The sequence below is a fragment of the Budorcas taxicolor genome, chromosome 16, assembly GCF_023091745.1.
Source record: "Budorcas taxicolor isolate Tak-1 chromosome 16, Takin1.1, whole genome shotgun sequence".
NCBI classification, from domain to species: domain Eukaryota; kingdom Metazoa; phylum Chordata; class Mammalia; order Artiodactyla; family Bovidae; genus Budorcas; species Budorcas taxicolor.
The window spans coordinates 22,892,650-22,906,740 of record NC_068925.1 but is presented as its reverse complement, the minus strand read 5'-3'; the positions used below and the strand labels follow the sequence as shown (position 1 = coordinate 22,906,740).

The window sequence follows — 14,091 nt, the reverse complement described above, 5'->3', positions numbered from 1 at the left end:
AATAATGGCCAGGAAATTCCAAGAAAAGGAAGTATACTATATCAAACAACTTCACTCTGGATTCACACCTCACTGTGCTGCTCTTTAGGTAAAACTGCAAATATTCCATTGTCTATTAATGATTATTCTAAAGCTAAATAAGAGACAACTGACAAACTGACATATCCTACAAATCCTGACATAAGGTTACCTCCTCTGCAAAAATGTAGCAAATCATGTATTTCGGGAAGGTAAATTCTAGCCTCTGATTTGGTAAGTCTCATTCAGAGGAAAGAAAGGACTTTTTGATCATGGGAGAATTTGCCTTGTGCCTTTGCAACCTTCAAAGAACATCTATAAAACCTTAATTTCAGTGAAATACACTAAATGACTTATGCTGATATGGGTTTATTTTTTCTTCCTTAAAAAAAATCAACCGAAATGTTAATCTTTCCATTTTTCCCTGAACACTAAAAACTCGATTAAAGAAAAAGCTGTCTCCTGTGATCTGTCTGCTCTGTTTTTGAACAGCAGAATTCTGTGAAAATACTGATTAAACCAAGTTAGAGACACCTTTCTTAAACCAGTCACTAAGACTCTGAGTTCCAGTCAGATCCTTAAGCCCTTGCTAAAACTGAACATTTCACCTCAATTATCTATGTATCTATAATCCCCAATTTTCCTAAAATAGAAGCTTGTTAATGTCTGAATTGATTAGTAATGATGCTTAGAAAATGAAGAAAAACTATGTCTTTTTATAAAAGAAAAAAAGGACAGGTGGACTCAGGTAGTTTATGTCATAGTAATGGACAATGAAAAAGCACAAGTGGAACAAATACTATCAAACATGTATTTGTAGTGCAAGTCGAAATACAGGGGCTTTATTCAAAAGTTCTGGCCAGCTAAAGGAAACACACAATTCCCAACGATCATTAGAAAGAGCTCAAATTTAAGTCCAATCTAAATCAGAGTTGGCATTACTATAGAACATTAAAAAATATGGTAAAAATTTACACATTACACATAAAGTAGTTAATGTTTTGATTCCATCATTTGCAAAAGAGATCTGCAGTTGTGTTTCCAATTATACTGGCTTCTATACCCATCTATTGTAATAATATAGGTACGGTTACATACACCGAAATGAAAGAAAAATCTAGAGCATAGCTACACAGCAATACTTTAAGGTCTGAAGTTTGACCAGTACGTGTTTAAACATCTCAACATCTCACTGGTTGACTAAACTGACAAAGAGCCATTTACAATTAAGGAGAACAAAAAAATCTTACAGACTTAATCTGACTGAAAGTTTCCTTTATTAACAGGCTTTTCAGTTTTGAACCTTACAAGAAGCTTCCTCGGGCAGTTGGTACAGAGCATGTATTTGCAGGGTCTTTTCTCTTTATGCAGACTTGCTCGGTCATATAATAGATCTCACTCGCATTTTTCATCTTGTTAATATGACCTCTTTTTGCTGGCCTGTTTGAGTTCAAGTTCCTTAAGCCATCCATGGGTTTCTGGCAAAGTATTTGGTCTCCACTTTTTTTACACCTGTTTTATTTTCCAAGGGCAATGAAATGTTCATTATATAGTAACACACAATAAATAACTCACTGTTAACTCTAAGAGTAAGAATGGGAAAGATACCTATTGCATAGCAATACAGAAAAATCAAGTGAGGCATGGGATAAGAACATATGTACAGCAACTCCACTAAACGGGATTTTCCTGTTTGTTTGTTTGTTTGTTTTTCTTTCACATAATTAACACTAACAAATACTTCCAGTGTTTATTTTTTTCTTAAGAAAAAAAAGGTTTTGCTTCTTGTCTCTCTCACTTACAGAGCAGGTAAAATATAAAGCCTTCAACTTTTTTTTCGTTTCAGATGCCAGTTTTAACAAACAGAACACAAACTTCCGAAGTGTTTGAACTAGTACCGCTTTTTCAATTTTTTTTTAACACTGATGAAGCAAGGCTCTCTTGTGTTTTCTTGTTACAAACATCGCCTCTGTCACCATCATCACCATCATCATCGTGCGATTATCATCTTGTCACTTTTCCGAGAATCTTAGCTGCATTTGCAAGACTTGACAATCATATTAGAAAGCTGTTCGATCTTGGGTGTTTTGCCAATGTAGTAGAGAATGGTGAGCGGCTCTAAATCTTGGGACACGCAGCAAGGGGAAGCAGACGCTTCTGGATTTATGGTATTGTATAAGCTGAGAACCTGAAAGAATGCAGGAGAAGAAAGAAAACATAGGAAAAGCCCAAACAAAATTAAGGGCAGTTTTTTTTTAATGTATTTATTTAATTGGAGGATAATTACTTTACATTATTGTGATGGCTTTTGCCATACAATATGAATATGAATTATCAGTATGCATTGGCCATAGGTATACATGTGTTCCCTCCATCCTGACCACTATGGAGAATGGTCTGGAGATTCCTTAAAAAACTAAGGCAGTTATTTTTAAATAGAACCATCGCACAATGTTATCAGTTCCAGTACTGAGTAGGCAGTTTAAATGATTTGGGGCTTACATTTTACTTATCCTCCAACTATAGTCAAATGGGGAGGCATTCCCAAGAATCCCTGAGTTTATCATTTTCCTACAGAATCCTTTTCTCATACATTGGACAAAACTGCTCATTCAACAGATTTTCCAGTTTTTCCAATGAGTCTTTACTTTGATCACAGCTTTGTTGTCTGCACTTTCCCAGGCCCTCAGAAAACTAGGTCCAAATACCAAACTTGGCACTTGGTCTTGTAAATCTGCCTGCAATGCAGTTCAATTCCTGGATTGGGAAGATCCCCTGGAGAAAGGATAGGCTACCCACTCCAGTATTCTTGGGCTTCCCTTGTGGCTCAGATGGTAAAGAAGTGAAGTGAAGTGAAAGTAGCTTAGTCATGCCTGACTCTTTGCAACTTTATACAGTTCATGGAATTCTCCAGGCCAGAATCTGGAGTGGGTAGCCTTTCTCTTCTCCAGCGGATCTTCCCAACCCAGGAATCAAACTGGGGTCTCCTGCATTGCAGGTGGATTCTTCACCAACTGAGCTATAGAATCCATCTGCAATGCCGAGAGACCTGGATTCAATCCCTGGTTCAATCCCTGGATTGGGAAGATCCCATGGAGGAGAGAATGGCTACCCACTCCAGTATTCTTGCCTGGAGAACCCCCATGGACAGAGGAGCCTAGCATGCCAGTCAGTCCATGGGGTCACAAAGAGACAGACACAACTGAGTGACTACCCACAAGCACGGCACTACACTTCATAACTGAAGTTGTTTCATGGGTAGATATTTTCAATCCCCACCCAGACGAAGAGTTCCCTTGAGGTCAGAGACTCTGTACACTTCATTTTTCTTTTTGTAAAACCTTATAGCCCTAGTAAGACTTCTCTGGACAAAATGAGACTCACATGCTAGGTGAAGAAACAAATACACAAATAAGTAAGAGAATAACGTTTTCTTTATTAAAATTCTTAGCAGAATGTTAATCTATCCTTAGGTAGAGCAAAAGACACCTGTCTGCAGTGTGAAATATTTCTATGCTAAGCATCTTCTCAGGCCAATTTAATGCCACCTAAGATTTTCATTTAGAAGAAAAAAAAAGTTCAAATTCTTTTCATTTGTCATTGCTTCATAAATACAATCATGCAAAAAAATAAGCAATCTATGTTCTTAATTATCCAGTTGATTACATTTTGCTAATGACAATGATGATAATAATAAAAATATAATAATAATAATCAACCCTCCATTTAACTTTTCATGTGGTAAATAGTAGTGGCTAAGTACAGAATGGAAAGGAAGTTCTACAGTTTGCGCTATACCTTTAACCCTGTCCTCTATCAAAGGAGCATGTGACTTCTACCAACAGAAGTATGGCACATCCCCAGTGATGATAAAGAGACCTTTCCAAGGATGCCATTAACGTGTTAGTCAAACACCAAGTGACCTTTTCCTCGAGATCCATGGCAACATTTTCAGCCTAAGACAGAAAATCTGTTCAGCACACCAACACTGACTACTTTATTAAGCTACCTCTGGCTTTTTGGGTAACTGTCCAAACCACATATTTGTGATCATGACAGTGATTCTTCCTCTCTCCTTGAAAAACAAGCATGGTCTCAGCCTTCACACACTCCCTCTGTGTATCAAGAAGGAGAATTATGTTTCTACTTGGCAACGGGGCCTTCCCACATTACGGCTACTGTTGCCACAGCCCAGCTGAAGCAGCCTGGCCTGAGAGCTCAGACAAAGGGACAGGCAGGAGCAAGCTTCCCTCACATGGCCAAGCACGTGGTCAGTCCCGAGAGCCAACAATCTCCAGGGGAGTCGGCAAAACAGCTGAAGGAAGGGGGGCCGTGTTTGTCAACTGAAAGTTTTGTGGATGTAAGCATTTGTCAATAAATAAACTTTATCCTCCACCAACACGTGATTCTTGCACTGAACACAAGAGGCGTTTTCTAAGACAGACTGTCCAAAATAATGGATATTCCCCAAACTCTCGAATTCAGCTGAACGCATTATGCGATCTTTTTTTGGCAGCGGATTCATTTTCCTACCCTGCAGTGAAAGGCAATTTTTCTAATGTTCCTTTAATAAGAAGATTTACAGAGGCATAACCCCAATGTGTAGCCAAGACAGAGCAAATGAAGGTCTAGTTACAAAACCAGGAGTCTTGCATCCTAAGCTTTGGTTTGTCACCAACTGTTTGATCCTGGGTAAGTCATCTACATGATATAGACCCTAATTTTTCTAGAAAAAATGAAGGATTTGGACAATATAACCAATTTTTTGTATTTTATATTATGATTATTTTTTTATTGAATATAGTTGATTTAAAATGCTGCGTTAGTTTCAGGTGTACAGAAAAGTGATTCAGTTATACATATATATGTATTGAGCTGGCCAAAAAAATCACTGGGGTTAAGACGTTATGGAAAATCTGAACGAACTTTTTGGTCAACCCTATATAGATACATATCTTTAATATATGTTCTTTTTCCGATTCTTTTCCCTTATACGTCATTACAAAATACAGAGCACAGTTCTCTGTGCTGTACGATAGGTCTTTGTTATTTATCTATTTTATGGATAGTACTACAGGGTGGACAAGATAACTTATCAAGTCCTTTCCATCTCTAAAATTCTACATGACAAGGCACCAGGAAAGAAGCATTTGGAAAAATATCACTATTACATAGAAAAAGTCTTGGTTAATCTGGGCTGGGAACTCATGGCGTCTACTCTGGGACCTGACTTCTGAATGAGACTTCATTCCTCATCAAAGTAACTTAATAAAATTTTCAGATTCTCACTTACTCTAGGTTATATTCAAAAAGACATAGAGATACTGATTTTCAAATCATTGTCGCATATATCATCTTATGTTCTTCACATCTACTCTTGAGTTGGACATTATTATTTCAAAAAATAATTTTTATTCTTTTTACGGATAAGAAACTGAGGTTCAAAGAAATTAAATGATTTTGTAATTGTTATACACCAGTGAATCAGGTGGTACTAGTGGTAAAGCCCCACCTGCCAATGCAGGAGATGAGACTTAAGAAGCATGGGTTCGACCCCTGGGTCAGGAAGATCCCTTGGAGGAGGGCATGGCAAACCCACTCCAGTATTCTTGCCTGGAGAATCCCATGGACAGGAGGATTACAGTCCATAGGGTCACACAGAGTCAGACATGACTGAAGCGACTTAGCAAGCAAGTGAATCACTCAGGCTTCCCTGGTGGCTCAGTGATAAAGAACCCGCCTGCCAATGCAGGAGATGCGGGTTCTATCCCTGATCCAGGAAGATCCCTTGGAGAAGGGAATGGCACCCCACTCCAGTATTCTTGCCTGGGATATCCCATGGACAGACAACCTGACTGGCTACAGTCCATGGGGTCGCAAAGAGTCAGACATGACTTAGCAACTGAACAACGACAACACTGAATCACTCCACCAAAGCATCTACAGAAGTCCTCAGTGTTCTTTCTAGTAGGATAGACCCTGATTGAGTGATAACACATCCTTTTTTCATCTAGAGAACTGGGTCCCTGCACATTTTAACAGTATCTGACAGTAAGATATTGATTCCACCTATTTATGCTTACAGCTGTTAAGAACATAAAACAAACAGAAAATTAAACAAAATTGTCTTTAAGTTGCTTACGGGCTAATTGGAAAGGCCAGATCTACTTGTCTAAACTCATCAGTATTGCTTTCTGCCTTGACCTACAGCCCGAATTTTTTCTCATCATTCAAAAGGGTTTCTCCAGCATCCATTTATGTGTGGTGACAAAAGGGCATGAGGCTATTGAGAATCCATTCAGTAAAACTATCAGCAGTTACAATTAGCAGCCCAAGAACGAAGAGACAAGTGAAGCCTGTACTTACCCTACTGTGCTGAGTGTCTGAGCTCCACAGATATGGGCATGCTCCAGCACAGAAGTTGGCATTGTACCCTTTAGGCTCATGAATCCATTTCCACCCAAGATCCCTCTTGAAATCAATGTAAAGTGGGCGTAGGCAACAATTATCCTGCACATTTCTGATAAAAGAAAGAGCAATGGAGATTTTAAAGCTGGTTTCCGTCCCACTCCAGGTCCCTTATTCCAAACCAGAAAAATGACTCATTTGTTTATTCAACAAATAAATATGAGCATTGGGGTTCCCTGGTGGCTCAGTTGGTAAAGAATCCACCAGCAATGCAAGAGACCTGGGTTTGATTCCTGGGTTGAGAAGATCCTCTGGAGAAGGGAACAGCTACCACTCTAGTACTCTGGCATGGAGACTTCCATGAACAGAGGAGCCTGGCAGACTACAGTCCATGGAGTCACAAACAGTCAGACACAACTGAGTGACTTTCATACATACGTATATGAGCATATACCACAGACAAGGTTTCAATGGTTGTAAAGCAATCTCAACAGACTTTCATAACGGGGTGTGATGGTGATTTGCTGGGCTGTTTTCCCTTGGGAGTTCTATACTCTGACCCTCTTAACTGTGTCCTCAAAAACCAAACCCTTCCCTTGCAGGATGAGACATAAGCAGAAAGGTGGCAGATGGAGACGAAGCCCCTTCCAACCTGCAAAGTCGCCATCCAGCCTCTATTGCCTTTTCAAATGCAAATGGATAAAGTACAACAGCTATTTACAGAGAACCATCTCAGGCATTTTCCTTTGAGAAAAAATCCTTTATTTCATTTCCTGGCCCTGGATCTAGGGATAAACCAGAGATCAAGAAACACAGAATCTTGCTTATTAGTGCAACCACTGGCTCTAGCAAACAAAAAACACCCTTTTCCTTGCACTTTATCAGTGAGGCCCTCTTACCACCCCGTAGCTCACAACATAAAGAAAGAGCCTTTCTCTTACCAGGCTCACTAAGAAATCACAGAAGGACATTCACACTTTCTCTCCATGAACTCATGTAGGAATAGGAGATCAGTTCATGCTACCCCCACTTCTCTCATATTCTGTAGCAAAAGACGAATAGCACTTTTCTTCTATCTCTCTCATCACTGTTACTGTCTGTGAAGGAGATCTGACCATGGGTACCCTGCCAGGTGGCGTGGATGATAAAGAACCCGCCTGCCGATGCAGGAGATGTAAGAGATGCAGGTTCAGTCCCTGGGTCGGGAAGATCCCCTGGAGGAGGGCATGGCAACCCACTCCAGTGTTCTTGCCTGGAGAATCCCATGGACAGAGGAGCCTGGTGGGCTACAGTCCATGAGATCACACAGAATCGGACACAACTGAGGCAATTTAGCATACACACATGCATGCACACCCTTCAGGGAGAGGAAAGGCTCCTACAGATGGCGAGTCTCCCTAGTTAGGGAGCCGCCATCATGCTCCTCAAACAAACCTATCTTTGCTCTGGGGCGTCGAGAGTTCCTTTTCTCCTTCAGCCTCAAAGTGCTTCAGAGAGACTTGGGGTGAGGGGTGAAACTCAAGGGGCTAGTTTTCTCCCTTCATAGTGGGTTCATTGCTAAAGAACTGATGAAGACAGCATAGAAATAACTGTTTAAACCTCTGGTGTTACAAAATACGATGGCTCTATTTTTCTATCCCCGGCTTTAAGCAACGAGTTACAGTTCAAGACCATTTTCAGTTTAAAAAAAAGGCAAAGGCAGTACAGGAGTTAAACAGAAACACAATTTCTTTTTTGTTTTCTTTTTATTTCCTTTACCTAAAGCAATAGGCTGCGTCCAGAGCACGCTTCTTCCGCCGGTTGGACTGTTGGGACTCAAGTCTGTAGGAGGGCAACAACATTAGCAGGAGATGTGGGCTCTTCCCACTGTTTTTTTTCCTAGTGGACTTTATTGTTTTCTGATCACCACTGGTATAGGTAGAGGTGCCATCAATACCTTGAAAAAATGCATTCGGGTAATAAACATTTAGCTTTACCTTCATCAAGTAGAATCAGCCATACCTTTTATCCCCCCCTTTGTCTATTGTCACAAACAGCAGTGATGACCACACAGCAGCGGCAGCAGTGGCTCACTCCCCACAGCAACGGACAGGACGAGTACCAGCGACAAGGAACACGGCTAAATGGGGCTCTTGTCAGAAGGCAGTTCAGTGTCCAAGGCAGGGCGAGTTGGTTATGAAAGTCACTACAGAAAGAGTCTTTGACCTCTAGTCCAAGGGCACTCGTTCTCAGTAGTCCAGTCAGTCCTCAGCGTAGGCTGTGCTCAAGCCTTCAACGACTGATGACATGGCTATAGAACATGCCTTGTCACCCGCTGGGTTCCTCTCTTCCTAGGACTGGTCAACTCAAAGACTTTCCTCATGAACCTAAACTGAGCCTTACACTAAACTGCCGTGAATGAGGTTCAAGTGAAACAGAAGTCACCCTTACCTAATGCTGTTTGGGGAAGCTGTGAAGAAAGGGCTTTTTCATGGATTTTTATGGCATCCTCAACACTTTCCTGATTCCATCTGAGATGGAGAAACCCGAGCTTCCCAGAGCATGCTCAAGAGACTGCCAGCTTAAGCATTTAATCTCTGTACTTCTCAAGAATCATGACTAGGTTAGAGACTGAAAATAAATCTCTAGACTTCTGGGAGGATTTTTCTGTGAGCAAGGGCCACTGGAGGCTTCGGCCAAGGGATGGAGGTCCCTGGTGGGGTTAGCTAGGGAAGGGTGATCAGCTCCCTAACCTGGTGGTATGGAGCAAGTGCTACACCCACAATTGGTCCAGACCCTCTGCTCATCTCTCATCATCCAACGACTTGTTGTCTAGTGGAAGACATGACTTGAGCCCTTGGTATCACCTCATCCCCTTTGACTTTTGGCTAATTCACTAAAAGGTAAGCAAGACTGGGGAAACAACTAAAACTCTGTTCTGTGTTTGCAAACTAATTATGAAAGCCTGATAAGGAAGCCACTTGGAATACTGGGCATCAGCCAGAAAACGGGGTGTGTTCTGACACAGATCAGGTTAGTTACAGAGGCTGTGGCAGGAGGGGACATCCTTCTGTGAAATCCAGTGGTGGATTCCTGATGTTGGGTTTGGGAGCATTATCAATGGATGTCCTTGAAAGCATGTTATCTTTTTCTTCTGTAACATTAGCATTGAGGGAATGCTGGTTTGCTTAAATGAAGAATGAAGGGCTTAACAGGTTCTTTAAGAGTCTGGAAGGCTGGTAAGTCTGTCAATTAGTATTGCCAAGTCATCATCCAGCTTCGAGCAATGTAAACTGGAAACCAATCCCTTTCTGCCTTCATGTATCTTACCCCAACCATAGCTTTGACCAAACAAATCTCATTTTCACACACAAACTGACCTCATTCCCCCAGGTTATTGACAGAGGCCTTCCCTCCCCCACCTCCTTTGCCCAAGTTTCATTTACCTGCAAATCGTGCTTCTAGTTCTTCACTTTTATTGGGGATGATGTAATTATTCGATGGTACAAAGGTGCAGCAGGGACAGTGTAAACTTATTTTAAATCCCAGGTTCCTGTCTGGAAAATATGAAATCGAGGAGGTCATTTTTCTGTGCATCTAATACCCCTCCATCTGCCAGTGCTTTGCAAATAATTTAGGATCAGTGAACATCGAAGGAGGAAAACAGAGAGCAGTGGTCACCTTTATGGTGGAGCCATTCGTGAACAGCATCGGTGACGTCAAAGGAGAGCCATTCGCCCTCTGCTCTGGTTTTCACAACTTTGCTGTCGATGTAGCGCTGGGTTGGAGATGTTAAATCTTTGGATTTGAGAATCTAGAGGAGGAAAGGGCAAGAGAAAAGCTCAGCTGGCATACTGACAGCAGGATTAAACCAAACTATTCACAGTATCCCAATTCACTATCTAAGTTGAGTCCCGCTCCGGTCTACCCAAGTATTGTCATCTCATGGGCATGGCCACACGCATAAAAAAGTAACACCACGCCATTTGCCATGAAAAATAGAGCTACTAAATCAGCCATGTGTTTTGATAAAGGTGACAGGAACCATAAAGCCAAGTGTCTCAAAGAAAGTGACAGTAATTATTTTCCTCTGCTGACACAAGCTTTGCAAGATTTCAGCCATAAATTCTATGCCATTAAGTTAATGGTTTTGTTGTTCTGCTTGCCGTTTCATATGGGGAGCTGGGATGTGGGGAGGGACCAGAGGACTGGTCCAGGTCAGAGGATCCGGGCTCACCCTTGGAAGGCTCTGAATATAAATCTTCTTCAAATAAAGAGACAAAGGCCCTAATCTTGGTTCCTAAATCCACCACCATTTTAATAAAATGTGGGACATGCCTCAACTTTGGAGGTAAGTCTCTAGCTGGGATTTTTGCTCTCCCTGTGACTTGTTATGATTTATAAGGATATTCCACATCCCGCAGACAAAGAACGAATTTGGGCAGGAGCAATCTGGCACGGCGTGGAGGGAGAGTCTGAAAGGAAATCAGCCTGAACGCTAACAATTTAGAAAGATGCATTTATTTCAAATAAGTTAAGAGCAACTGCAGTCTGTTCTTGGGTTTCTATAGGAAGTGAGCATTTTAAGTTGCTTTTTTAAAAAACTTTCTGTCTTTAAATGATAGTGTTTTATGAACCAGTCAAACCACGACTCTAAGTCTTCAAGAACTAGATTAAATCCCTACCCAAAGCCATATCCTGCCTCTCCTCAGTACTTATAGGCTCAAGCCCTGTTGCTTTACATTTATTTCCTGAGACTGAGCCTAACCGTGATGTGGTCTCTCCAACAAGTTCATATACCTTGCCAGGGCTGGGATCAGGTCATCAATTTGATATCATTTCAAAGCACAGCACTTGACTTAATCAATGTCTATTAATAGGACTGCCTGCATATCTAGAAGATTGATTTATGCTCCTTTAATCCTTGTAAAACAAAAACACACAGTGTTCCTGCAGATTTTACAATGCATTTTCCTTCCATGTGTGCACATCATTGGTTTCAAGCAGTCCAACAACAGACACTTCCTAGGAAATTTGGCATTATAGTAGACTATTTTATTTTCTGGATTGTTGTTCAGTCACTAAGTTGTGTCCAACTCCTTGAAGCGCCTAGGACTGAAGCATGTCAGGCTTCCCTGTCCTTCACTATGTCCCAGAATTTGCTCAAGTTCATGTACATTGAGGCAGAGATGCTATCTAACCATCTCATCTTCTGTTGCCCCCTTCTCCTTTTGCCTTTAACCTTTCCCAGCATCAGGGTTTTTTCCAATGAGTTGGCTCTTCGCATCAGGTGGCCAATGTATTAGAGCTTCTTTTGGATTAAGTAAGTACAAAATAGGGAGGAAATCATATAATTGGACTTCGGACGTCCTCACGAATCTTTAGACTAACCTTACTCTACAAGCCTGCCTCTCAAATGCAACAATGTGCAGAGAATCTAGAGGTAATCATGATCCTACCATACACAAGAGATGCCCTTTGTGAACTAAAGGAAGAAACATGACTTAAGGGCTGAGTACATGGGCCGTGAGTTTGGCACACATTATTTCATTTAATTTAATCCTGAAAACATTCCTGTCAAGTAGATGAAAGAAACCGAAACTCAGAGAGGTTAAATAAGTTGCCCAAAGCCTCACAGTGAACAAATGAGTCAAAGCAATTCCAAGTTATTTTTTCAACTCTGATGCTGGATTCTTGAAGGCCAAAAGAGTTGTGAGAATCCCCTTGGATCACAATTCACTCTTACCCCTTTCCAGATGACAGAAAACAGTCAATGACAGAGGCAAATATTTCTAATAAGATTATAGTAAATGTTGATAGAAGATGAAAATATACCACGTGAGACATATATGTAGTTAGTTAATGTTGACATACCTATAACTTTCAAGATGCAACTTAACAGTTATATCCTCTGGAAATCAAACCTTGATTTGATTTCCTGCCTTGGAAATACTCCCAGTTGGGGAAATAAGACACTACCTATCCGATTCAGGAAAAACAGTCCAATTCACCTAACATAGAATAGCAAGGGTAAAACAATAGTTGAGAAGACATTTTCAGGCATTTCCATCTGTCTCATTGACTAAAAACTGTAACATTCCCAAAGCTCACCTTTCCAACTTTAAATTTCTTCCTCTAGCTGACTTTCTATCATGATGCATTATTTCATAACTCTTTGTGTACTAGCTTTGTTCCTAATTAACATGTGCATGCTAAGTCAGTTCTATCATGTCTGACTCTTTGTAATCCTATGGATTGTAGCCCACCAGGCTCCTCTGTCCATAGCGTTCTCTAGGCAAGAATGCTGGAGTGGGTTGTCATGCCCTCCTTCAGGGGGTCTTTCTGACCCAGGGACTGAACCCGTGTCTCTTATGTCTCCTGCATTGCAGGCAGATTCCTTACCACTAGAGTCACCTTGTTGTTATTCAGTCGCTCAGTCGTGTCTGACTCTTGGCAACCCCATGGCCTGCAGCGCTCCAGGCTTCCCTGTCCTTCACCATCTCCCGGAGGTTGCGCAAACTCATGTCTATCGAGTTGGTGATGCCATCCAACCATCTTGTCCTCTGTCTTCCCCATCTCCTCCTGCCTTCAATCTTTCCCAGCATCAGGGTCTTTTCTAATGAGTTGGCTCTTTGCATCCGGTGGCCAAAGTACTGGAGCTTCAGCTTCAGCATCAGTCCTTCTAATGAATATTCAGGACTGATTTCCTTCAGGATTGATTGGTTTGATTTCCTTGCAGACCAAAGGATTCTCAAGAGTCTTCTCAAACACCACAGCTCAAAAGCATCAGTTCTTTGACTCTCAGCCTACTTTATTGTCCAACTTTCACATCTGAAAAACCATAGCTTTGACTAGATGGACCTTTGTCAGCAAAGTAATGTCTCTGCTTTTTGATACACTGTCTAGGTTTGTCACAGCTTTTCTTCCAAGGAGCAAGCATCTTTTAATTTCAAGGCTGCAGTTACCATCTGCAGTAATTTTGGAGCCCAGGAAAATAAAGTCTGTCACTGTTTCCATTGTTTCCCCATCTATTTGCCATGAAGTGATGGGACTGGATGCCATGATCTTAGTTTTTTGAATGTTGAGTGTTAAGCCAGCTTTTTCCCAGTGCCACCTGGGAAGCTCTAATTAGCGTAGTGTATGTCTTATTCATCTTCATATCCCTAATACTTAGATGCACTGTCTAGAACAAAACATCGCTTTCATTTGAATTAATTACATCTGATAAATATATATCTATCATATATCAAATATCTTCAACATGTATCTGTGAGATATATGTATATATCTCATAACTTAAGATATAATATATGTCTGTATACATATATGTGTGTGTGTATGTGTATGTGGGCCTACCCTGGTAGCTCAGATGGTAAAGAATCTACCTGCAATGCAAAAGACCCAGGTTGGATCCCTGGGTTGGGAAGAGTCCACAGAGAAGGGAATGGCTATCCACTCTAGTATTCTTGCCTGGAGAATTCCATGGACAGAGGAGCCTTGCAGGCTATAGTCACAAACAGTTGGACAGGACTGAGCAACTAACACTTGCACTTTTCACATATGTGTATATATACAAATATACACAATCTCACTAACAATACAGGATTTTAAAAAAAAATCATGACCGCATTGACAAAATGGGCAGAAAAAATGCACACTAGCAAATCTAATTAAATGTGTCTTATA

General features: G+C 41.0%; 1 protein-coding gene across 1 annotated transcript in view; it reads right to left on the bottom strand.

The window, feature by feature from the left end:
• Positions 1 to 1,347: 1,347 nt before the first annotated feature.
• TGFB2 (transforming growth factor beta 2) overlaps positions 1,348 to 14,091 on the bottom strand; it is a 90,923-nt gene continuing 78,179 nt past the window's right edge. The window contains exons 3-7 of the mRNA XM_052653852.1: positions 10,087 to 10,219; positions 9,852 to 9,962; positions 8,185 to 8,362; positions 6,385 to 6,538; positions 1,348 to 2,206 (exon numbers count right to left, since the gene is read on the bottom strand). Of these exons, the coding sequence (XP_052509812.1) occupies positions 2,048 to 2,206; positions 6,385 to 6,538; positions 8,185 to 8,362; positions 9,852 to 9,962; positions 10,087 to 10,219 (735 nt within the window). The 3' untranslated portion in view covers positions 1,348 to 2,047. The remainder of the gene's footprint in view (positions 2,207 to 6,384; positions 6,539 to 8,184; positions 8,363 to 9,851; positions 9,963 to 10,086; positions 10,220 to 14,091) is intronic.